Source organism: Salmo trutta, chromosome 2 (genome assembly GCF_901001165.1).
Source record: "Salmo trutta chromosome 2, fSalTru1.1, whole genome shotgun sequence".
NCBI lineage: Eukaryota > Metazoa > Chordata > Actinopteri > Salmoniformes > Salmonidae > Salmo > Salmo trutta.
In genome coordinates, this window is record NC_042958.1 from 62,826,525 (window position 1) to 62,853,656 (window position 27,132).

Consider the following 27,132-nt stretch of genomic DNA (forward strand, 5'->3'; position numbering starts at 1 on the left):
CTCACAACTTTATGTTATTATAAACTCCTTAGAATCGACCTGACTCATCCTTATACCGTCAGCCCTGTGACCTCCCCCTGACGTTCTCCATTATCTCCTTTATAAGGATGCACACCATGCTACATTTTAGAATTTGGGGTGAAGACAACTTTCTAGTTATTTCTCTATTTATTTGTTATTTATTTTTATTTATTCTGTTGATATATCCAGAAATATTGCAGAACCAGATTTTTTTGTTGTTGTTGTAAGAGCTCTCTCTTGTCAATTTCATCTCGCAAATGTCCTTGTGTGCACACATCTCCCTGTTCTCCTGCTCTCTTCTGGTCCTCCTATCTCTCTCTGTATCATCATATATTCCTGACTCCAACCCACTCCTGCTCTTCAATGATCAAGTCAGAGAAAGACATCTCTACACAGGTATTAAGCTCACTTCTCTTCTGTCTTATGTTCATTCACTTTTTTTACTTATTTCAGGTGTGTACTTATCGATCCTTCGGTTTATGCTTGCAGTATTTAGTCCATCTCTTTTCCCTAATAGTAATAGTTATTGACTCTTAAATACTGTTTTTGTTGTTGTTGTTTACACGTAATGTCTCCCCCCCAGATAATCAAAGAAAAGAACTGTTTCTGGAGATGACCCCTGATGGAAAAGTGACAGGGAGCCCTGCTCAGACCTCTCACAGTAAGTCAGTGGCGGTCGGTGCCGTTTAAGATTAGGGAGGACTTTTTTATGAGCATGGACTTATTTCTATTACAAGGTAGGTGCACAGGTCGAGAGAAAATTTGTATTAATCAAGTTAATAGACAATGACACATTCAATACCGCCTTGCACACTCTTGCCTGCATCTAGCTAGTCTACGGTGTAATTATTACCCCAAACAGTTGCAAACAAGAGTTTCTATTGGACAAATTCAGGTATGTTTATCCCTGTTTTATTCCATTTGCTTCCGTTTAAGAAACGGTGGAATTAATACACCTCTGATAACCCGCACACACAGTTCACTTTCATAGCAGCCAAATACAAACAGCGTGATCACTTTGCTCGTTGTATAATTATTTTTCGCATCTCCGCGCTGTCCTCCTTTCACTTTTTCCCTTCACTTGTGGACTTCAGTGCACAACAAAACAGCTGTCTGTGACCTTTCCAAGCCAAACCTTCATACCATAACCGCTAACCGCTACACACAGCCTACATCATTGTCACCATATTAGCTAACGTCATAGTCAAAATAGCTACTACAACTAACGCGTTAGTAAACTAAAATCATGCAGTACTGTGTACAGCAAGCAGTTTAATAGTTACACCGGCGGGCCCCAATGGCTATAAATTAATAAAACGAAAAGTTTACCTTGGCTTGGAAGAGTTCCTGTGTTGGATAGCCTAGCCAGCTAGCTAACACAGCATAGCTCCCTGTTTGAGCCAGGTGTTTGAGTAGGCTAAATTAGATAGCTGCATTTGCTCGCTAAGTAAGTGAATGTGAAAAAAATACTACGAAATATAGCTAGCTCTCTATCTTTCTCTCTCTTGCTTTTCCTTTATTTTTGAAGAAATGAATTTGTTCAAAACTGTTCAACTATTGTCTTTCTCTCTCTTTGAGCCAACTACTTATCACATTTTATGCATTGCAGTGCTAGGTAGCTGTAGCTTATGCTTTCGGTACTAGATTCATTCTCTGATCCTTTGATTGGGTGGACAACATGTCAGTTCATGCTGCAAGAGCTCTGATAGGTTGAAGGATGTCCTCTGGAAGTCGTCATATTTACTGTGTAAGCCTACGGAATGGGGTAAGAACGATGAGCCTTCAAGGTTTTGTAATGAAGGGGACGGAAACTAGCTGTGCTATGCTATTTATTTTATTTAACCCTTATTGAACTAGGCAAGTCGGTAAAGAACAAATTCTTATTTACAATGACGGCCTACCCCAGCCAAATTCTAACCTGGATGACGCTGGGCCAATTGTGCGCCGCCCTATGGGACTCCCAATCATGGCCGGTTGTGATACAGCCTGGAATTGAACCAGTGTCTGTAGTGACGCCTCTAGCACTGAGATGCAGTGCCTTAGACCGCTGCGTCACTCGGGAGCCCACTATGGTGCTACCCCGGAGAGTGCTGATGAGGCTACTGTAGACCTTCATTGCAAAACAGTGTGTTTTGACGGATAGACCTTACAGAATTTAGTATTATGAAGTTTATGCTTTTATAAGGCGTCACCCAAACACCTGAATAATAGATGACACTTGTATTGAATGTGTTTACTGTGTGTTCTCAGGTGTGTTGGAGTTGAGGTCAGTTCGAGAAGGTGAGACAGTTATCAAGGGTGTGTCCTCATCCCTTTTCCTCTGTGTGGACAGCACTGGCCAGTTGAGGGGACAGGTAGGCAGTGGACAAATATAATCTACTATAGCATGAAATATGGCACAGCTGAAGGCCTTGCTTCACTGCATCTAACACATTTCTTTCGACGTTATTCATTTCCTCAGAGCCACTACACAGAGGCTGACTGCTCCTTCAGAGAGCTGCTGCTAGCTGATGGATACTCTCGTTTCTTTTCTTCACATCACAAACGTTATGTGTCGCTCACCTCAAAAGGCTCCACACCGCAACATGGGCTCCCGTTCTCTCGGTTCCTACCCCTGAGAAACATTTTGGTATCTAGAAGCATGACGAATACAGCTGAAAATCGACCACAGAATCAGCAACAGCTTGACCTGGACTCAGATAACCCTTTCGGCAGGGGTCTCACTGGTATTGTCAGTCCACAGTTCTCCAGGGATAAGTGAAGTTGAAAATTGAGTTTGTTGATGGAAGTATACAATGAACGGAGTATATTTATTTCAAGGTTTACTGGATTGTATAACCATGTTAATTCCTAAAGTGATTTTTTTTTCACTTGTGGTAGAAACACTGTTACTTTTATTGCCCCGTGGCAAATGTTTTGGTTCGAAGAGTTCAGTAAGTAGATGATGAACTTTAGTTCCATAACTCTATGATGGGACTGACTGCTGTCTCACTTTGAATGTCATGTTGAATATGTTATATGCAGTATATTTCTCTCTTGTGTCATGAATTCAAGTTTGAATCATTGTACTGTAGCTATAATTTATTGTGTTATTTATATTTTTAAACCTTTTGAAGCCTAAATGCAACCTAGTCTCAGATCATTTCGCATTATTCTGTATGTAAATCCGAGACACACATTTTATTATGATATGTTACATTTCGTATGAATGTATTACTTTGTGGAGGTCCAGCATCCATTTCGTATTATATGTTACAAATTACAATTTCTATGATATGATACTAATTTGCAAATGTACAATATGTAACGCTTTTTAAAAAATGTATGATATGTTACCAATTCCAATTTTTTGGTTGCCAATGTTAGCTAGGTGGCTAATGCTAACATTAGCTAGCTGGCTAATGTTAGCTAGGCTAGGGATTAGGGTTAAGGATAGGGTTAAGGTTAGGAGTTAGATTAAAGGTTTAAGATTAGGGGAAGGGTTAGCTAACATGCTTAGTAGTTGGAAAGCTGCTAAAAAATAGTAAGTAGCTGAAAAGTTGCTAGTTAGCTAAAATGATAAAGTTGTCTGTTATGAAATTTGAACACGCAACCTTTGGGTTGCTAGACATTCGTGTTATATGTCCACCCATCCACCCTCCCTTCTTACATGAAGTAACCTTCTGTCTTATGTAACCATAGCAAATGTAACATATCATACTAATGTGAGTGTCCCGGATTTACTTTTACTATGTTACGTCTAGTCTATGAGATCAGGTTGCTAAATTATGTATGAACAATAGTTCTATCTGGCTTTTGACACCGTGTCTAGGAGCTTATTGATATTATAGTCCAAGAGAGTATTGCTAAATGAATAAACAAATAAATAAAGAGTAATTTTGTAACACTTAACTTTATATATGCTCATGTTTTCTAGTGAAGTATGACTAGGCTGTCTACGGATATCCAGTGAAAATACCAGCTAGATCATGTTATTAATTATATTCTAAAACGCTGAATAACAATACAATGAAAATACCAAAAGCAGCATGGATGCTCTAGTAGAGATACTAAAATGGAGGAATAGGCGAGAGAAGCTAGGGCAGTTCTTCTGGAGAAATGCTTCAACACAGCACACCATAAATAGCTAATAAGTGTTAGTGTTTGGAAGGTTGTAGCCAACATAATGAACCCTTTGGTTTATTAGGATCCCCATTAGCCTGACGCCAATGGCGACAGCTAGTCTTACTGGGGTCCGACATATAACGAAAAATACATTACAAAAGACTTTACAATTTACACACATTTAAAAACATAAACATGTAGTGTGTGTGTGTGCATCTATCAGTTTCACATGGAGTACTAGGGCGTAACTAGGAACAATGTGTAATTGTTGACACAAAAAAGCAACATTTGAAAAAAAAATGGTATGTGGACGAAGATCATGCTTAGGCAAATAAACTATAAAGGGAAATAAATGGCTACAGTTTACACTTGGCGGTTTTGCTCCCCGCCCCCCCAACATGTAATTGGGGAATGAAACCAGGTGTGTAGAAAACAAAGACAACACAAATGGAAAATGAAAGGTGGATCGGCGATGGCTAGAAGACCGGTGACGTCGACCGCCGAACGCCGCCCGAACAAGGAGAGGGACCGACTTCGGCGGAAGTCGTGACAATATAACTAATAACAGTAAATAACATTGGAAAACTTTCCTACTTGTATATTTAAAGAACAATTATAGATCTAACTTCATTGGAATAAATATATGTAACTTTTATAACATTTCCAGAAAATGGATAAATTTACCACAAATTGGTTTTGTTGAAATATGTCTAAAAGTTGTGATGACACAGGAATGTTTTGTTGTTGAGCAAGAGCAGTGGCAGCCAGGGCAAGTGTTGGGGAAATCATTTGGCGACATCTTGTGGTCTCAATGTGATACAACATGTAGGTCACGTGGAGAGGCGTTGTGCCATGGTGTTGCTCTGTTTGTTTATTGAAACCAGGTTTGCTGTTCACTTGCGCTGTATAAGATGGAAGGGAGTTCCATGCACTCATGCCTCTGCATAAGATTGTAGTTTCCTTGAATTTGTCCTGGACCTGGGGACTGTGAAAAGAATGGTTTGGTAAGTGTGTGTGTCAGTGCTGTGTGTCAGTTGACTATGCAAACAGTTTGTAATTTCCAACACATTCATGTTTCTTATCAAAACAAGAAGTGGCACAGTCAGTCTTTCCTCAACCAACTCCTAGCCAAGAGAGACGCATTCATAGTATTAATATTAGCCCTTTGATTACAATGAAGAGCAAGACGCGCTGCTCTGTTCTGGGCCAGCTGCAGCTTAACTAGGTCTTTCTTTGCAGCACTTAAGCGTATGACAGGGCAACATGATTGATGTTGATTTGGACTGCCCTCTAGTGGACATAAGAGCACATCATTCACCAAGATAGTATGGTGCTTCTAGAAAAGGCCCTGGGATTTTTATATTGAATTTAACTAGGCAAGTCAGTTAAGAACAAATTCTTATTTACAATGACGGCCTACCCCGGCCAAACCCTAACCCGGACGACGCTGGGCCAATTGTGCGCCGCCCTGTGGGACTCCCAATCACGGCCGGATGTGATACAGCCTGGATTCGAACCTGAGATGCAGTGCCTTAGACTGCTGTGCCACTCGGATGCTCAGAGAGAGATGCTGTACAGCACTTCAGCTCAACTCCGAGGGTAGATTGTGGGGGCTCATCCTGGATCTGAATTTTTACAGAAATGTCTCAGAAATCATATATATATATATATATATATTAAAAAAAGTTGCATGTGTACTTGCCATCTACCATCTGTTCATCAGTCTCTTTTCCCAAAGCTTCAACCGAAGGGCTGTCCACAGAATAAAATGATTTATCCAGAAAATAAACATTTCATTAATGCCTCTCGCTCTAGCTAGAGTTTCACCTGTTCTCTGAGGAAGGGAACATGGCGAGAATTCCATTAAATGTAGCATTTCTGATTATCAACAGCAATGGACGGCACACGGCATCTTAAGAAAATGTACAAAATATAATCTTTATTAAAAACAACACATACACAAACATAGGCCTTTCACACCAAGTTACCCTGCGATAAACTACCTCCACGCTCCTTCCCTATAAATGTGTAACAATACGTTCGTTGATCTGATCAGAGATCAGAGGATACAGTAATAGGAACCAGAATGTTGCTACATTTATGTAGCTCCAGCCATCAGGGAATATTGGCTCTGAAGTATAAACTTGAGAAGAAGTCACACATCCTCATAAGCATGCTGTAGCTGTAGACAGACTGAGAATGTTAAAGTGGCATGTAAAACCTGTTATCTATTAGCATTAGCACATGCGTCATTGGATGGCGAAGCGGTGTCTGAGTAACATTGTGCTCTATATCTATCTCATAGTTGCTCCTTGTCTGTGTCGACCGACATTTGCTTATTCAGCCTGAGAGGCGCTCTTTCATAGTACATCTGAATAAATGAAAACAAAATACACTTTACAAACTGTATAATCTAGATAAGATTAAAGAGGAGAAGACACCATGGTTTTATATTGACAGCACTAAAATGACAAGGAAGATTCAACTCTTTAAAAGAACACACAAGCTAATATTACAATGAATAATTTACAACTCATAGCTTAAATAATAAATAGCATGACCATGGAAAGCCATAAGCATGCCACTCATTCTCCTTTATTTTTCTGGCTAGCAGGTAGTAGTGTAGTTGTATGTTCCTACACCAGTCAATCGTTTAATGCCTCCCCTGGTGAATGTAGTGCTAAACAGGCATGTATGTTTTTCTGCTACACATATTGGTGCTTTCACGCTATAGGTCAGTGACAGTTTGCCATTCAGCTGTCTTTAACATCTGTAATCCCTCTTTTTCAATCCCTATTTTTTCACTCTTTTGTTTCTCTCTCTTTTTGTGACAGGATCACAACTGAGGGTCATCCTGTTATCACATCCTGTTGTCACACCTGAGTTACCAGGGGTTCCCTGAGGTACATTTTTGCCCCACTCGAATCCCTGCTCTGCCCAGTGCGCAGCCCCCCCAACAGAGTCCTATTCAGAGGGTTGCAGATGCCCTCTATGGCATTGTAATCTCCTTCTCCGTCCCCTTCTTCCTCCCCTTCCTCCCCCTCCTCGTGCTCCTCGTCCTCCCACAGCGAGGTCTTGACGTGTGTGTACTGGGTTTGGTCCTCGCACTCCGTCTCGCGGTGGTAGAAGTAGCTGAAGTTGGACACGATGACGGGCACGGGCAGCGAGATGGTGAGCACGCCGGCGATGGCGCACATGGAGCCAATCAGCTTGCCCCACACCGTCTCTGGGTACATGTCACCGTAGCCCACGGTGGTCATGGTAACCACGGCCCACCAGAAGGCGCCGGGGATGCTGACAAACGTTGTGTCCTTGTGGTCGGCCTCGGCGAAGAAGATGGCGCTGGCAAAGATGATGACGCCGATGAAGAGGAAAAAGATGAGTAGGCCTAGCTCACGCATGCTGGCCCTCAGCGTCTGGCCCAGGATCTGCAGGCCCTTGGAGTGGCGGGACAGCTTGAAGATCCTGAACACCCTGACTAACCGGATTACACGGATGATGGCCAGTGACATTCCCGGTGCGTTCTCCGTGTCCTTGGACAGCTCAGTGATCAGCGTCACGAAGAAGGGCAGGATGGCTGTGAAGTCGATGATGTTCATCACGTCCTTGAAAAAGTGCATCTTGCTGGGCGAGCAGATGAAACGCATGAACAGCTCAAAAGAGAACCAGCAGATACATATAGTCTCCACCAGGAAGAAGGGATCCTGGAAGACACTGGCGGGGGGAAGCATGTGTATGGAGATGTTCTTGTCGTGGGCGTGGTACTTGTAGAAGTACTCCTGGACAAGGGAGAGGAGAAGACAGGGAGGCAGGGAGGAAGAGGGGAAAATGAGAAAGAAAAAATACAAATTTAACTTCTAATCTGTCAGAGGATAAAAATGAGACGTTATAGGCCTACTGTGATTTGTAGAGCATTTTTCTGTGTTATATTATGTATTGCAACATTTTCGGTATATTTGGGTTTGGTATCTTGGAGCAAAAACTGAGCAGATAATGGGACTTGAAATAAACTTTCATTTCAATTTACAGATTTCACTTCCTAAAATCCGAATTTTACTTCCCCCTCTGCTTATTATTGGTTTATGCCTTACTAATCATCTACAAGTACTTGGTCCAGCCTGATCACACAATGTTCTTGTCAGTTAGTTATAAACAATTTAGGTTTTTATGATGATGAAGTAACAAAATGTACCACAAGCAAATACAAAATGTTCGCACCATATCTTGGGGGTTCATTTATTCCCTTCCGAAAAAAAAAGCACATCAAATTTGCAGTTGCACATTTTCACATGTGAAATAGCTGTTTTCACACTTTGCGCTTAAATTATTTCTGTCTTTGAGTTTCAATCTGTTCGGTGACAGTCTATCAGCCTGTCCACCTGTCTGTCTATTTTCCCCTGTCAGAGTGCCAGACTGTACACCGATTATTTCTTTCAGCCTCTCATATTTAATGTCTAGTGATCAAAACGTCTCGAGAAGGAAAAAGCCATCACAACAACCAGGAGTGTATTGTGTGAAATATTACCGTGTGTCTGGAGACACAATAAAAGTCAAACGTATAATCTAGTAGGACCTATTCATGATTTTTCTCTGGTAGCAGGTCGCAGTCGTCGTGTTTATTAATAAAAGCAGATATCTACGTGTTGATGTTCTCTTAGGAGTGTCCTGGCACTATATATAGCCCCCTGAGATCGCCAAGGAGAAACATGAGTGTTCACGCTACTCCCCATCCATCTCCACTGTCGCTATCCCGTCTTCCTCCCAGCATAGCCAACACTCGTCAGTCAGCCAGCCGCTCCTCACTGGGGTTACTGCGTTTCTTGGCCGTCGGCCCTCGTGCAAAAAGGCAGCCGCCATCGGCCTAGCACAGCTCTCCTGAAGGAATGTGTTAATATGACACATCGTATGTCGCTTTATCTCCCAAGGTCTTCCCGTCTCATCTTCGTGACTGAAGTATATTGTAGAGGTCTTGGGCCATCTCTGACCTCTAGGCTCTCGGTGTCAGCGAAATCACGTGACTGATGAGAATTTACTCCGAGTCTGCTCTCACTTTCTCTCCTTTTATTTGTTTTTTAGTCCCCCCCCTCTTCGCTTCCTGTACCCTTTTGCGCTCCCCCCAATCCAAGTGTATCCAGTTTAACAGCTGACTAAAATAATCACACGTCAGCCTTACTCTATCTCTCCTTGATTTGTCTCCCTGTCATTTTTGTCCATTAGTTTTCTCCCCGTCAATATTTCTCCACATAATTCACTGTAGTCAGCTATGCACAGCGGTAGTGTGTTTACCTAAACACCTGCTGGTTAGTGGTATTGGGTTGCCGTTTGACACATGTAACTACACACATCCCATTCAAGACACACCAGACAGACCATGTGAGGTAGGCTTTGCTTGATGAGTTGACTGTACGACACAAAACACGTGTCACCATACTCATTCAATCAATATCTGAAGTAAATATCCGATATCCGATTTGAACGGTCTCAATTATTATTCTGATTTAAGAATGACACATGGCTCTCATTTATCTTTCCCTCCATCCATCTTGTTCTCGTGACGCGTTTCAAAATTCTATTAAATATTCAAAAGCAGATAAGTGGGAGCTAGACCAAAATGTAGTATTTAATTTGATTGTTTCAATGACATCATTGTTTTAATGACGTCATTGTTTTATTGACATCGTTGCCTCGCTTCTCATATGCTTGTTATGCATCTTTCACAAAATATAATATTTACCCTCTCCCTTTCCAATACATGTCCAGTATGTCACAATGTTCTGTAACACTTTCTTTCAACTGAATGTTCACTCCAAAAGCCTTTCCCCACTCAATCTCCTTCTATATCATCAGTGCTTGACTTGGGCAGGAGCTCGCCAGAGCTGAGTACCGGCACCTCACATTTTCTACTGCTTGAGCTCCTGTTCGTTCCTCTTATAGAATATTAGCTCAAGTGTATTGTGGAGCTACCTGCACCTAACTATAAACAGTATGGGCACCCAAAATGAGTACCAGCACCTATTTCAGTCCAAGTCAAACACTGAATTTGAAGAATAAAACAAGAATAAGTAAGTCCTCCAGTTGGCCACTAACATATTTTATCTGACTTCCAGTTATACAGAGGAAACAAGTGGAGGATGCCAGTTTGGACTATTGAGAAACTCCCCCCCCCCACACACACAAAACACCAACTTTTTCCATTGTCCTTGTCTCCTATTTATCCCACCTCACTCCTCCCTTGCCCTCTTGCTGCCTTACCTCACGAAGCTCCTTCTCGCTCCTGAAGTCAGGCAGCGTCTCTAGGCAAAAGATGAGGATGGACACCACGATCACCATGACGCTGACGATTGCGATGATGCGCGCGCCCGATGACGACTCCGGATGCTCGAAAAGCATCCACAGAGTCCGCTGGACCTCGTTGACAGGCAGCGATGGGGCTTCCTCCTTGGGGAAACCCTCATCCTCCTTGAAGCGTGCCATGATCTCCTCGCCCAGCTCATAGAAATACAGCTCGTCAATGAAAATGTCCAGGGGCACGTTGGCGGGCCGCCGGAGCCGCCCGCCCGACTGGTAGAAGTAGAGGATGGCTTCAAAACAGGCCCGGTTGCGATCCAAGAAGAGCTCGTTGCGCAACGGGTCGAAGTAGCGAAGCCGCCGTCTGGGGTTGCCCAGCATGGAGTCTGGGAACTGGGCCAAGGTGCGGAGCTGGGTCTCGTAGCGCATCCCTGAGACGTTGATAGCGAGACGTTCGCTCGGCACCCAGCCGCTCCTCCACAGTGATCCGGACCGCCGGCTCACCCGCTTCCTCTCCTTCTCACCGCCCACTTGGTTCTCTTTCTCGCCCTTCTCCTCACTGTTGAGTTGGTTCTTCAGCTGTTTGTCTTTCTCTCCTTCTTCTATGTCTCTCCTTCCTCCTTCTCCACCTCCTTCTGGGTCATTGTTTTCCATCCCTGCCTTTATTGGCCTAGTCCACAATCCGGGCCCTTTCTCCTTTGTGTGTGGTAAGGACAGTTTGGACTTAAAGAGGATGCGGGTCTGAAACCAGAGTGGGAATTGAATCAGTGTGAGAATAGAGGCATTATCACTACACTTATGATATAGTCATTATTAGTTGCAGGATGTAAGCTGTAAATATGCAAGAGGAAGCAGTCATGTCGAACGTATTTCTTACTGTTGAGTTCTCTGTCAGACATATAAATGTACAAAGGCCTGTACTGTACAAAATCATCTTCAAACTATGTGTAATTATGTCTAAGGTACACTATGTCCAAATAATCCAAATGTGTTTGTACGGTACAGTCTTCATTTATTTCACACATTTCATTGGTAAGGGTTGTGCAACACCTTTCATCCATAAAATAATTGGTTGAGACAGAACAGTAACGACAATGCACTATAAACGTGAGGTATAATGACTAGCGAGCAATTGATAGCACACAGTTAGCCAGATGTAGAGAGTCACTCACTGAGTGAATAGCAGCCGCTAACAGAGACTAATTGCGGGATGGAAAGTCACATTGTTTTTCTCCCATGAATCTTTCGGTCTGTCACCATGTCCGTCTGTCCGTCCAACACGTGGTCTTCTACGGTTGTCCCCAACCCTGAGACACTTCTTGATGGACACTCCTCCAGTACTTGTCCACTCTTGTCTCTCACCTCCCTGACCTGTTCGCGAATTACGTTTCTACCTGTTTGCTGTTCAATACTCACAATTCTGTCCTTCCCTCTTCTCTCTCTTATGTTGTCTGTCTTACATTTTTTTGGGAATGCTGTCCTGTTGAAATTCAATCTGCGCCTGGCCCCTCCCGTCCTTTCGCTCCCTTTTGCTCCAGGGCCGGGAACAACCTTCACCCTCCCTCTCAAATGTCACCGCCTCTGCACTGGTACTTGGTGTGTTACAGTACGCTCCCTAACTGAAATGGGGCCCGCATCATGAGACGGACAACTGAGATGGCTGACTGTCATTTGTTGGATCGAATGCCCTTTGAATGCCATGATTGACTTCAGTGATGGACTGTATTATGTTCTAATGTATAATGATAAACATAATGTCAGCCCACAAATCTAAATGATCAGTGATGTGCTGCTTAGGTAGATGTGATGTTCATCAGGTTCTCAACTTATGATGATCTGAATATTCCAAATCTAGCAGGTTAGAAAATGTACTGACAATGAAATACAGAAATATCTTATTTACATAAGTATTCACTCCCCTGAGTCAATACTTTCTAGAAGAACGTTTGGCAGTGATTACATCTGTGAGTCTTTCTGGGTAAGTCTCTAAGAGATTTACACATCTGGATTGTGCAACATTCGCCCATTATTCTTTTTTAAAAAATTCAAGCTCTGTCAAATTGGTGGTTGATCATTGCTAAACAACCATTTTCAGGTCTTGCCGTAGACTTTCAAGTAAATTTAAGTCAAAACCTTAACCCGGCCTCTCAGGAACATTCACTGTCTTCGCGATAAGAAACTACAGTGTATATTTGGCCTTGTGTTTTAGGTTATTGTTCTGCTGAAAGGAGAATTCATCTCCCAGTGTCTGGAGGAAAGCAGACTGAATTTGCGATTTCCAACTTGTTGTGTAATGTTTATGGCCGATGAGCACCGATACGTTTTATCATTGATTTATTTTCATTATTTATTTTCATATGACAAGGATTAAAAAGGATTTGCCAGTAGATTGTCAACTTGATTCATGATGATGACTGCTAACTAAGATTTTGAAAGTATGATGTTGACATGATCAGTCCAATCAAAGCTACTGTAGATATAACGTGATTTGACGTCATTTTATCTGTGGCCAATAACCTTGAGCCTTCTTGGATGGGCACTTCTAATGTAACTCTATGGCAGCACCCAAGGGGCTTGAATTTTCGAGCTCTCCCCTTAGATTTGGCGGTGACGTAGTGTCCTCACCAGTGACAGAACACTGAGCCAATCACAGCACAACTAGAGAACATTACCAACCCGTACGCTCTGTATTTTCCACTGGCTGCCCCACCACCACAGAAAGCACTGAGCTAGGCTGAAACACCTGCATTTTGGAGCTGCCTTACTCAAGAATGCAAAATGTTTGTATGGGGCTTTATGACCTCAATTATATATATTTTTTTACATGGTTTGCAAACTCATACGTGACACGTATTAATGCCAAAATAACATGCAAAACAGGCAACCCCCCAACAAAAAAAATATATTTAACACCAATACAACACAAGTTTTATTTTTATTTTTATTTTGTTGGGCTCAAAATGTTGCCACTGGATGCAGCCACCACTATGCTTGAAATTGTGAAGCGTGGTACTCAGTAATGTGTTGTATTTCCAACAGGACAAGAACCCTAAGCACACAGCCAAGACAACGCAGAGCTCGGACTTGAACCTGATCTAACATCTCTGGAGAGACCTGAAAATAGCTGTGCAGCGATGCTCCCCATCCAATCTGACAGAGCTTGAGAGGATCTGTAGAGAATAATAGGAGAAACTCCCCAAATACAAGTGTGCCAAGCTTATAGCATCATACCCAAGAAGACTCGAGGCTGTAATCGCTGCCAAAGGTGCTTCAACAAAGTACTGAGTAAAGGGTCTGAATACTTATGTAAATGTAATATTTCCTTTTTTTCTTTTTAATACATTTGCTAAAATATCTAAAAACCTGTTTTTGCTTTGTCATGATTGGGTATTGTGTGTAGATTGATGGGGAAAAAAAGATTTAATCCATTTTAGAATAAGGCTGTAACGTAAATTATTTTGGGGAAAAGTGAAGGGGTCTGAATACTTTTCAAATGCACTGTAATAGTAAAACTCAAACATTGCCTCAACTGAACTGAAACCCAACGGATAAAAGCGGAACTACATGTGGTCATCTTGTTTTGAGAAAGGTTGTGAGGAAATTCCCAGGGAGGGGTGTCCCAGGCGTGTACCAGGGGTGTGTCCTGAAGGTCAACTGGTGTCACGATGAAGGGGTTTCATTTCTTGCAGTGCTTTGGTACTGTATTAAATGTTTTCCATCTCAATTACTAGTCAGACTTCACGGCCAAGACTACATCTCACCACCTGAGGGGGGTGGTGTATTGGCACATTGCAGTAAAAGCTGAAAAAGGCCCCTGCTGACATTTGCTCAGGCGGCCTGCACACACAAACACACACACCGACTGCTTTTTTGTCCGTAACGTTATCTAGTAATATTGAACAAGCACTCAATTTATCCCACTTAATGTGTGTGATTTATTGTAGTGGCACACTAAAAGGATGAATCATGAGAGCCATCGAGATCATCCTGACCGGTTGCATCACCGCCTGGTATGGTAACTGCTCGGCATCTGACCGTAAGGTGCTACAGAGGGTAGTGCGAACGGCCCAGTACATCACTGGGGCCAAGCTTCCTCCCATCCAGGACCTATATAATAGGCGGTGTCAGAGGAAAGCCCATGTCAGAGACTCAAGTCACCCAAGTTATAGACTGTTTTCTCTGCTACTGCATGGCAAGCGGTACCGGAGCGCTAAGTCTAGGACCAAAAGGCTCCTCAACAGCTTCTACCACCAAGCCATTAGACTGCTGAATAATTCATAAAAATTGCCACCGGAAAATTTACATTGACACCTCCCCCCTTTGTACACTGCTGCTACTCGCTGTTTGTTTGTTACCTTTGCATAGTCACTTCGCCCCCACCTACATATACAGATTACCTCAACTAGCACACTGACTTGGTACCGGTGCCCCCTGTATATAGCCTCGTTATTGTTAATCTTATTGTGTTACTTTTTATTATTACTTTTTATTTTAGTCTAATTGGTAAATATTTTCTTCTTCTTGAACTGCACTGTTGGTTAAGGGCTTGTAAGTAAGCATTTCACGGTAAAGTCTACACTTGCTGTATTCGGCGCATGTGGCAAATAAAGTTTGATTTGATTTGATGATTCTCTCATGAAATGGACATGCTATTTGTTGTTTTTGTCCTTGATTGGTCATTCATCTTTCTGTGGATTGTCAATTGCGGTAACACACATAGGCATAATGTTACAAAACCATATTATATGGCTTCAGTGTACTATATGTCTATTTGCAATGACACAGTAGTCCATGTGATGTCAGCTGCAGCCATTTGATAGTGAGTATTCTGCCACACCAGAGTTATATATAGAGATACATGGCTCTGAGCCACACTATGCTGAAATGTCATGTGACATTGTACAGTAAACACTGGTTTATAGATTTTGGATTGAGATTTTAGAATGTGTCAATTTTATGTTATTTGGCAAAGGCCTACCTACACATTCACTTGACACAATGTCACAAAAAACATTTATCTGGTGTATGAAGAATATAATGGCCTGAAATATCTACTTTAAGCACCTTCTCTTATATCTTATGAGTGCCAAACATTTAAATTGATATTACAGATTTTGTGTATTATCATGAATAGAGTTAAAGTCATGCTATTTTTTTGCTAACTAAATTGTGCATCATCAAATATCTTCAGCCCCATGTCTTCAACATTAAAACGAAGTCAACATAAAACTCATTTATGTTTTGAAACGTTTCCGTTTCTCGTGGAATGGGCAACACACACGTTTAAATGAAACAGACACTGATCATACAGTGCCTTCAGAAAGTATTCATACCCCTTGACTTATTCCACATTTTGGATGTTTTACAGCCTGAATTAAAAATGGGTTGAATTAAAAGAAAATCTCACCCAATACCCCATAATGACGAAGTGAAAACATGTTTTTAGAAATCTTTGCTAACGTATTGAAAATGAAATACAGAAATATGTCATTCGGAAAGTATTCAAACCCCTTGACTTTTTCCACATTTTGGATGTTTTACAGCCTGAATTAAAAATGGGTTGAATTAAAAGAAAATCTCACCCAATACCCCCCATAATGACGAAGTGAAAACATGTTTTTAGAAATCTTTGCTAACGTATTGAAAATGAAATACAGAAATATGTCATTCGGAAAGTATTCAAACCCCTTGACTTTTTCCACATTTTGGATGTTTTACAGCCTGAATTAAAAATGGGTTGAATTAAAAGAAAATCTCACCCAATACCCCCCATAATGACGAAGTGAAAACATGTTTTTAGAAATCTTTGCTAACGTATTGAAAATGAAATACAGAAATATGTCATTCGGAAAGTATTCAAACCCCTTGACTTTTTCCACATTTTGTGGACCCTTTGCTATGAGACTCGAAATTTAGTTCAGGTGCATCCTGTTTCCATTGATCATCCTTGAAATGTTTGTACAACTTGATTGGAGTCCATCTGTCGTAAATTCAATTGATTGGACATGATTTGGAAAGACACACACATCTATATAAGGTCCCACAGGTGAAAGTGCATGTCAGAGCAAAAACCAAGCCATGCGGTCAAAGGAATTGTCCGTAGAGCTCCGAGACAGCATTGTGTCAAGGCACAGATCAGGGGAAAGGTACCAAACATTTCTGCAGCATTGAAGGTGCCCAAGAACACAGTGGCCTCCATCATTCTTAAATGGAAGAAATTTGGAACCACCTAGACTCTTCCTAGAGCTGGCCGCCTGGCCAAACTGAGCAATCTGGGGAGAAGAGCTTTGGTCAGGGAGGTGACCAAGAACCCGATGGTCACTCTGACAGAGCACCAGAGTTCCTCTGTGGAGATGGGAGAACTTTTCAGAAGGACAACCGTGTCTGCAGCACTACACCAATCAGGCCTTTATGGCAGAGTGGCCAGACGGAAGCCAGGATCACGGGAAAAATTAACAGAGCAAAGTACAGAGAGATCCTTGATAAAAAAAAAACTGCTCCAGAGCACTCAGGACCTCAGACTGGGGCGAAGGCTCACCTTCCAACAGGACAACGACCCTAAGCACACAGCCAAGACAACGCAGGAGTGGCTTCGTGACAAGTCTCTGAATGTCCTTGAGTGGTCCAGCCAGAGGCCGGACTTGAACCCGATGGAACATCTCTTGAGAGACCTGAAATTAGCCGTGCAGCGACACTGCCCATCCAACCTGACAGAGCTTGAGCGGATTTGTAGAGAAGAATGGGAGAAACTCCTCAAATATTGGTGTGCCAAGCTTGTAGTGTTATATCGAAGAAGACTCGAGGCTGTAATCGCTGCCAAAGGTGCTTCAACAACGTACTGAGTAAAGGATCTGAATACTTATGTAAAAAAAATATATATATACATTTGCAAACATTTCTAAAAACCTGTTTTTTCTTTGTCATTGTGGGGTATTATGTGTAGATTGATGAGGGGGGAAAAACATGTGATCCATTTTAGAATAAGGCTGTAACGTAACAAAACGTGTAAAAAGTCAAGGGGTCTGAATACTTTCTGAATGCACAGTAAGCATTCACACCCCTGAGTCAATACTTCGCAGAAGCCCCTTTGGCAGTGATTACAGCTGTGAATCTTTCTGGGTAAGTCTCTTAGAACATTCTACACGTGTAGTGTGCAACATTTGCCCATTATGCTTTTCAAAATTCTTCAAGCTCTGTCAAATTGGTTGTTGGTCATTGTTAAACAACCATTTTCAGGTCTTGTCATAGATTTTCAAGTACAACAGATTTAAGTCAAAACTGTACCTCCGCCATTCAGGGACATTCAGTGTATTTTTGTTAAGTGACTCTGGTGTAGAAGGTGAATTAATCTCCCAGTGTCTGGTGAAAAGTAGACTGAACCAGGATTTTTCCTGTGCTTAGCTTCATTCCAGTTATTTTTTTTATCCTGAAAAACTCCCCAGTCCTTAATGATTACAAGCATACCCATAACATGATGCAGCCACCACTATGCTTGAAAATATGGAAAGTGGCACACAGTAATGTGTTGTATTGGATTTGCCCCAAACATAACACTTTGTATTCAGGACAAAAAGTGAATTGCTTTGCCAAATTTTTTGCAGTATTACTTTAGTGCCTTGTTTCAAACTGGAGACATGTTTTGTAATATCTGTATTATGTACAGGCTTCCTTCTTTTCACTCTGTCAATTAGGTTAATACTGTGGTGTAACTAAAATGTTGTTGATCCATCCTCAGTTTTCTCCCATCACAGCTATTAAACTCTGTAACTGTTTTAAAGTCACCATTGGCCTCATGATGAAATCCCTGAGCAGTTTCCTTTCTCTTTAACAACTGAGTTAGGAAGGACGCCTGTATCTTTGTAGTGACTGGGTGTATTGATACATCATCCAAAGTTTAATTAACAACTTCACCAATCTCAAAGGGATATTCAATGTCTGATTTTTTTTACCCATATACCAATAGCTGCCCTTTGCAAAGCATTGGAAAATCTTACTGGTCTTTGTGGTTGAATCGGTGTTTGAAATTCATTGCTCGACTGAGGGACCTTACAGATAATTAATTGTATGTGAGGGGCACAAAGATGAGGTAGTTCAAAAATCATATTAAACACTATGATTGGTCACAGAGTGAGTCCATGCAACTTATTATGTGACTTGTTAATCACATTTTTATTTAGACTTGCCATAACAAAGGGGTTGAATACTTATTGACTCAAGACATTTCAGATTTTCATTTTTAATTAATTTGTAAACATTTTGAAAAACAATTCCACTTTGACATTATGGGTATTGTGTGTAGGCCAGTGACAAACAAATCTCAATTTAATTCATTTTAAATTCAGGCTGTAAAACAACAAAATGTGGAAAAGTCAAGGGGTGTGAATACTTTCTGAAAGAGTTGTAGTTACGATGATCGACACAATATTCAAGTGTTGACGCAGACATAATGCAAACAACACTATTGATTTGAAATATTTTTCATTTATTTGAAGTTCATTTCAATGATTTGAAGCAATTAAATGTCTTTTGAAAAAGCAGTTCGTGACTTGAATCATTTATTCGTTCAAGCTGCTAAGGAGATTTCTGTTCACATTAGATCGCATTGACATTCATACATTTTAAGTCTCGATAGTCGAAATGAGGTTCAATTATGATACTTTATTGATATGTTTCTATTTTTTTCCTTCAAAATATAAAAAGATAGATCATGAACATTCCATCGAAATAAATATACTTTATACAGTTTCTTGACGAATAATACTTTTGTGTTTCCAACATTTCAAAAATAAAATACAGCATTAGTCTCAACCATGTATTTCAGTGACCACTTATTTTCTCCTATTCATTCTCCTAGCATGGCAGCGAACAATAATACCTAAGTCTGTTTGACAAAGTGTTGTGAAAAATGAGATGTATTTTGTCTTTGGAATGCTGATGATTAGGTTTACATATGTCTGTCTATATTTAAACTCAAGGCCATGCGTGAACTGAGGGCCACAGGTAATAATAATATGTCTTTAATGAGTTTGTGGTAACCCTTTATAATAACTTTCAAGTATAAGCATTCAACTATGTAAATAGTATACATACTATTACTACTAAATGCAAGCATTTCAGTAACATGTATAATCATTTCTAACGGCTTGTTCATGAGTTATTATAAAGTGTTACCGTGTTTGCCTTTAAGTTGTGTCTGTAAATATCCATATGGGTATGATATAGTAGGTTCAATAGGTATATCTATGTTTCTCTGTCTGCCATTATACTATGTGTTGAGGTAATACAACTACTTTAGGGTAAGGGTTAGTTGTTTGTTTTCTTAGGGACAACTTACAACTCTAAACTAGCTTGGCAATGTATTTATCCATACCCATAGTATACCCATACAAGTAGTTAAACCGCATAGTTGTCTCTGGTTTCTATCATAACATTTGTTGATAGTACATGAAATACATGAATAGTACCAGCGGAATTTACGGTGAACCTTCAATTCAAAATGAGAACAAACTGAGATCAGAGAATGCATTGACTATAGCTAGATCATCAGGCATACAAAAGGGGTAACACTGTCGGTGAGGGTAAATAAGGACTTCATAATACCATGAGTGGATATGTTAAAGTCACTTAACTCGTTGCAGGTGTGGGTGAATCTCACATTATGTGTCATCTACAGTAGCTGTTGTTGAGCATTGGTTAAGAAAGTGTTATAAAGTCCATATCTACGTATATCCCTCGGTTATAAAAGGCATTTTGTAAATGGAACATAAAACAGACTTAGCACTCTTAACACTGTAACCCATTGTGTTCAACATTGCTAAATCAAATAGCAGTATTGTGCAATAGAAAACGAGAAAAAAAAGACATCTTGTTTTTAGCCTGAAGTGGACAGTCACATGTATTGTTTTATATATAATAATAATAATAATAATAATAATAATAAAGGAATGTAAAACTCATCAGTCAATAACAGAGAAAGTATTAACAATACTGTGCTATATTATAACATAACCCCAAAAATATCTAAAATTCTTCGGAATTTGCGAGTGTGTTCAGTTCAAGAACCATGGTTGCTGGAAGTTTACCTCTGGAATATTTATCAACACTACACTTCGCGACCCCCAAAGCCTAAGTGGCTTAATGCCTTCTAAAAAATGACTGAAATCATAGTTTGAACGGAAAAAGTGGACAAAACACATTGAGGAAGAAGAAAAATATCATGGACCAATTTTCGCGGGAAAGTGGACAACGTTGTAGACCCTGTAAAAACCAACATAGATTGAACTAAATAAGTGAGTAGCCTCCGTAGTTCATTCATTTAAGTCTAGTCTAGTGGTGATGGTCCAATTAGAATGCATGACTAGGGATGGACAGAGATACCTTTTTTTTTTTTTTTTACAGCTGCCTGGGCTGATCCTGGACCTGCCAGGGCTTACACCCTTAAGAGAAAGCCACTGTTATTAAAGATAGTATCTGGAAAACCAACATTCACCCAACCTGTTCAACAGTGGGGAACTCTAGTGAAATACACATTTTTACATCTACCCAACTTGCACAGTAGTGGCCACTGGTTCTTTCACTCTCACCCCTCCATTTTAAAGTACTTCAATGACATCAGTTTGGAAGCTCTGGGTCTTTGTGTGAAGTGTGATATAACATGTTATAACGTGTATGAAGCGTGTTATAACATTACGTATGCTACCGTGAGCAGCTGCCCGTCGACGACTATCAGCTGGATGGTTCTCGAATGGACGACGAATGAATGCAAGACCTGACCACCTAACAACAAGGACAAGCTACCTCTACACACTCATGCTGACACTGAGGGTGTGTGTAGTGTTCAGTTGTCTCTCCAAGGAAGACGTTGCTGCTCTACGACACGGCACAGTGTTCATAACATCAGGACTGGTTTCATGACACACAACAAAGGAGCTTGGGATATGGCGAGACCGCGTTCCCTCAGGAGATCGACAATCAAGTCACAATGCATGCGTTTCACGTCACTGTAAGGTGTTCACATTATTGTATCTATATACTAAAATTTATTATATACGAAAAATAGCAAACCACCTAAATCCACACAAACCACCGACACACCTGAGTCTCTTTTAAAACAGACACAACTTTGGAATGGCAGTTTGTTTCATGCAAACCTGAAATCTCTCGACTAGTAACAAATCTCTCTCGACCGACCTCTCTCTCTCATGAACAGATATTGCACTTTATTGGATAACTAACTAAGGCCCTGGATTCAATCCAGCACAGCAGTTGACTTCGAAACACAGAGATACTGTTCGCTGTAAAAGCCGCAGATGTCGACTCAAGCAGTTTAAATCGCCTTTAAAAGTCAATCGCAGTGCACAGGTCATTAATCTGCATTCGTTTGAACCCCGGGCCAAAGTCTGTGATTCAATCCAATCGCACTTTGTCAGCTATGCACCTTTTAAAGGCAACGTTCCCACGTTCGTGGAGACCGCATTCACGGCTCAATTGGAAATTACCTTTAAATGTCAAGCGCACTATAACACGGATCTACCGCTGATCGGATTAAATCCTGGCCTAACCCCCGTTTCACCGTCTCTCCCCTGAGGACTAATGGAAGAAGACTGCCTTCCCCAGAACATACCCACCCAGCCACTTCCAATAACAACCTGTTACAAACTTCTCCAAACAGGCATAGAAGGTAACCATCCATGGTATCAATTTGCCCTGCTACAATCATATGACAAATTGTCTATTATTCTCAACAACAACTAAAAGCAAACATTGAATATTTGTAATGTATACACCCTTCAAACATACAGTATGGAGAGCTATCGATTTAAAATGGCTGCTACAGTGGTGGTGAAAATGATTCAAGGAAGGGAAACATTGAGTTTTTGAATCGATGAAAAGGGCTAAGATCACTTCATAAATATGAAGACTGAAATTAACCCTTAAATGCTAATTTTAGATAGAATTATAACTGGCTAGAATAAAAAACCAAAATGAAACAAGAAGCAACAAACACTTAAGTACAGCTTAATAAAAGCAGACAGTACTGCAGAGGTTAATAGAATTGAATGAATGAATGCAGAATGTGGGGCAGTAGTAGCAGAGAGATTTCATCTAACAAAACATAGTTCAGTGTGTATTTTGCAAACATACATGTTTCAATATTCACATTTTTTTACTTTTTCAAAACAAAATATAGCTCTTCTCTTTCATTATAATCTTTTTTTCATATATATTAATTGCATATAACATTTTTTTAATAATTCCTTTTATATATGTATTTTTTTGTATCTCTAGCACCCTTGTCTTCAACAAAGGGCTTGCAGAAAAGACAGTCATGCAGGGTAGTCATGCTGGTAAACAAAGTTACAAAAATGCATTTTCTTTTTTTTCCTTCTTCATTGTTTAGTTCAGCATCCACCCACTTCGGGCCCCACCCACTCCGGGCCGTCCCTACTCCGGGCCCCACCCACTCCGGGCCGTCCCTACTCCGGGCCCCACCCACTTCGGGCCGTCCCTACTCCGGGCCCCACCCACTTCGGGCCGTCCCTACTCCGGGCCCCACCCACTTCGGGCCGTCCCTACTCCGGGCCCCACCCACTCCGGGCCGTCCACATAGCTTTCTCTCACTCACGTGACTCTCTCCATTATTCTCTTTATTGTTGTAACACAGTTGCTAATGTCAAACCACCACATCAACCTTCCAAAAACGTAATTCTCATATATTATTATTCCTCTACTTTTCTCTTTCTTTTTTGCCAAACCAGTTCCGATATAGGTTTCTATGATATTCACAGACATTTGCAACTGCTTTTCCCATGGCATTTTGACCCTGTTTTCAGTTGGTGCTCCTTCTCCATCTGAAGCCATGGATAGCTGATTTGTTTATCAAAATATAGATTTGTTCTCTTTGTACACGTCCCCCCTTTTTACGTTCCTTGGTCCATTTCTCCTCAGTTTTACTTTATTAATGGTCTCATTTGGAGGGCATCGCTATCTTGTTGGAGGCTTGACTTAACCCTGAAGCAGTCATTGGTCATTGCTTGGCAGCAAGGGAAACAAGAGAGAGATGAGGGAAGTATATGCGTCTGGGGGGGGCAGTATAAGCATAAGGGGACGTTTTTTCCTCATTGGCAGTATATATGCATCTGGTAGAATAATAATAGTATTATGTGCATGTTTAGTTCCTTGTAAAAACCACAGCAGAGGACTTTTTCCACCACCGGATACACTTTGATGTGACTTCAAGGTATCCTTATTATGGAGGCATCCTCTGTGCTGTATTTAAGTTAGAACCTTATTCCTCGTGTTGGCAGGTCTGTGCATGGGACTTGACCTTTAGTCAGTCTGTGCTCCACTCATGATTGATTTGAGCAGCAGGTAAGTTAGTCAATTTATAGTGACCGATACCAGTGTCTGTCATACACGTACGTTCATTAAGTCGTTTTCTGTTCAAGAGGAATGTAATTGTAATAAATATAATTCAATTAAATATGTTTTAAAATATACTCAGGAATTACCTCTGTTATATATACATGAATGGCATTTCCAACTTGTACGTTCGTACCAAAGCGAGGCGATAATGAAGGTATCAAGGGCAGTTCAAAGCTTTGCTCTAGATATATGGAATGTTCATCCCATAGCAGCCCGTGCTGTTGTTACTTTATAGGCAAGTCATACAGCAAGTGCATGCATAGGACCTTTGGTACAGTATGCCACGTGGATTTCAAAGTAAGTACGTGAGAGACAGAGAGAGTCTTGTTCATCAATAATTATTTTGCAGGGGGAATAAATATAGTACTAATTGGTCCTCGGTTGATGCTACATCCATTTGGTACGGTCATCTATGTACTTCTATCATACGTACGTCTTACACTATGTCGAGGCATCTGTCTTTCCAAATTGAATGGGAATGAATGGGAGACGTAAAGGCTTGATTGATAACCAATCTCCTTAACTTCTACAAGTCATGAACTCCTTCATGAGGTGGGAGAACAGATATATTATCAAACGTCCAAATTCAGTTCTCTGATTCATTTAACCTGTAACTGGTTTAGTTGCTGTCACAAATTTTCCAAAGAACCGTTCGAGGGCAACTTGTCTTTGTCTCTCACGTACAATAGTTTCTTGTAAAAGGAAATAACACAAGAGGAAAACGGCCTGTAAAGTTTTCGTTTAGTGCGTCTTTCCGCATCACTCTGTTCAAAACTGTCGATGGATAAGGTCATGACGTTATTTTCCCAGCTAACAAATGCTACAGTGTTAGCAGAGATGCTACATAGTTAGTTAGACCTGGTCGCTCGTTTATAGGTGAGTGATAATTAATTGATTCTCTAAGTTGCTTAGTAGATCAGCACGGCAGTCGGTTATTGGTCACTGTACTGTGAGATGGTTGAGCGTCACAATATAATGTCTTCTGGAATGTTGCAGTAGGAGTCCTTTTCTCTCTGAGTGCGTCAGTGCAATGCTCAGTCAGTCGTCATTGTGATCCGTCAGACAGTCTTCAAAAGTGTGGCCGGAGTTTCCAAGAGGCTGCTTTGGTAACAACGTAAAGATCCAACCTCGTGTTTATCTTGATCACCCTCCGGTCTCTCTCTCTCGTCACGCCAAAGATATGCCTTTTAACTGTCCATCCGTGTCACGCGTCTTGGTTAAAGTGGCTCCCTCCGCTCATTTCTGATTAACTGACTCAGTATGTCTTCTTTAGAGAAATTGCTAGAAACTTAACACTGCAAAGACAAGAATAAACAGCTGTTAATTTTGTACACTTTAAGAATGACTTAAAATGTACACTTTTACATTTGGCAGTCGTAGCGTTAGAAATTAGCATGCTACCAATACAGTAGTTTATCAATGTATTTATGAGTATAAAAGGACAAATAAGGCCCCCAACTGTTACTCATTTACATAAATGTATATCAACATAGTATTACATATATTCCTATATCAAATTAAATGTAATTTATACATAATTGACAATATGAAATGAGGTGGGATCTGCTTTACCTGGATGCTGCAGGTTTACTGTGCATGTGAGAGTAAAATGTACATATTTTGAACTTATACTATAAATTACAATTCTATAGACATCAAGGACATTTTACATACATTTGGGGCATTTCTCTACATTATCGGTGTACCTTCACTTGCAACTACAGGTGACAGATTTATTTGCAGTCACACATCACATCCAATGACACCAGCGCCCAACCAACCAACCAAAAAATCCACCCAACCAACCAACCAACCAATCCACCCAACCAACCCCTCCACTCTCCAATCAAACTACTGTACACACATTCAATCTTCACTTTGCATTATATACCTGTTTACCATTTTTCTTTTGCAAAGAATACTTGACCAACATGACATCTTTATGTGTGTATTAGTGTGTGTGTGTCTGTGTGTGTGTGTGGGGGGTGTATTGTAGAATTGTATGTGTTTGTTTGAACTGTATGTGTGTGCGTGTGTGTGCGTGTGTGTGCGTGTGTGTGTGTGTTTGTGTGAGGCAGGAATGGCACAACACTTTCAAGACAGTCACAGACAAGACAGACAGACAGACACACATACACATATTATAATAATGAAGAAGACAACACTAACACAATCTTATGTCAACACGACAGGCACTGTACATCAGAGAGTAGACTCAACACTCCATTAGAACTTCATCTTTATAAGCCCCGCATAATACCTTGGGAAGCTAATAAATTAATATGAATAAAGTAAGTATAAATAAATGTGTGGTAACAACTGGTAATGTTGTGGCATTACCTGGAATTGCAAATATGTTTGTGTTTCTCATAAGAGCATAATGCATTGCTTATGGATGTGTTAAGAAATTCTTATATCGTCTCACCACAAATTACACAACATCCTCTCACACTTAGAATGTCTCTTCTCAAACTGATCTTCATTCCATCTCTCTTCATCTGTCAATGTCCACTGAAAAATAGCTGGTTAAAGTTTTCTCCAGGAAAACGTGCAAGTATTCACATAAATATCCTGCTATTCATAGATGTTATTTTTGTTTTGTTTATATTCTTAAAACGGAATGACGTCATCCTTTTTACTAATTCAACACACTGCTACATTCACAATTTATGATGATTCTGTTGGGTCTGTTGGCTCCTGCATTTTTTATAAACTACTAGCTGTCACGTCCTGACCAGTAATAGGAGTTATTTTGTTATTATAGTTTGGTCAGGACGTGGCAGAGGGTATTTGTTTTATGTGGTTCGGGGTGGTTGTGTGTTTAGTGGTGTATTCGATTTATTATTCCGGGTTTTGGGCACTGGTCTATGTTAATGTATTTCTATGTTTAGTCTAGTTCTTTATATTTCTATGTTTAGTTTATTGGGGATTGGACTCTCAATTGGAGGCAGGTGTATTCTAGTTGCTCTGCGCCTTACCGGCCTGTTATTAGTCGTTGTGTTTTTGTTGTGTACGTGTTTATTTTGGTTTACCTTCTTTGTCCGTTAAATAAAAAGAAGATGAGTGCACATTTCCCCGCTGCGTCTTGGTCCACTTTAACCTACGACAACCGTGACACTAGCAGGTTTCAAACATAACAGCACAGTTTGAGGAGGCATGTCAACTCATAAATCATCTACTGTAGGTGTTTATATATCCTGAAATTCATAAGCAAAAAGCTGATTGGAATTAAAGTGAGCAAAGAAATGAGGCCAAAACTAAAAAAGTTAATCATAAAGTATAAAATCAAGTCAA

General features: G+C 40.6%; 2 protein-coding genes across 7 annotated transcripts in view; one reads left to right on the forward strand and one right to left on the reverse strand.

The window, feature by feature from the left end:
- Positions 1-278: 278 nt before the first annotated feature.
- fgf21 (fibroblast growth factor 21) lies at positions 279-2,821 on the forward strand. Its single transcript, XM_029715075.1, has 4 exons — positions 279-417; positions 605-682; positions 2,272-2,375; positions 2,483-2,821. The coding sequence occupies exons 1-4, from the start codon at positions 279-281 to the stop codon at positions 2,780-2,782; spliced, it is 621 nt and encodes a 206-aa protein (XP_029570935.1). The 3' UTR covers positions 2,783-2,821.
- Positions 2,822-6,041: 3,220 nt separating this feature from the next.
- Positions 6,042-27,132, reverse strand: part of LOC115160310 (potassium voltage-gated channel subfamily C member 1) — an 89,897-nt gene continuing 68,806 nt past the window's right edge. For 3 of the 6 annotated variants that reach the window (XM_029710667.1, XM_029710666.1, XM_029710670.1), the window contains one exon: positions 18,877-25,133. Coding sequence is in view for 4 of the 6 variants with exons in the window: in XM_029710670.1 (XP_029566530.1) it covers positions 25,120-25,133 (14 nt within the window). In the remaining 2 variants the exon portion in view is untranslated. Of the gene's footprint in view, positions 7,905-10,377; positions 11,155-11,585; positions 12,015-18,876; positions 25,134-27,132 lie in introns of those variants that run through there. The other 3 variants (XM_029710674.1, XM_029710672.1, XM_029710669.1) reach the window with 3 other exon arrangements.

Coding starts and splice junctions, on each gene's coding strand:
- fgf21 (XM_029715075.1), top strand. CDS start 279: ATGTCCTTGTGTGCACACATCTCCCTGTTCTCCTGCTCTCTTCTGGTC. Junction 418..604: donor AGAAAGACATCTCTACACAG/GTATTAAGCTCA, acceptor TCTCCCCCCCAG/ATAATCAAAGAAAAGAACTG. Junction 683..2,271: donor CCCTGCTCAGACCTCTCACA/GTAAGTCAGTGG, acceptor GTGTGTTCTCAG/GTGTGTTGGAGTTGAGGTCA.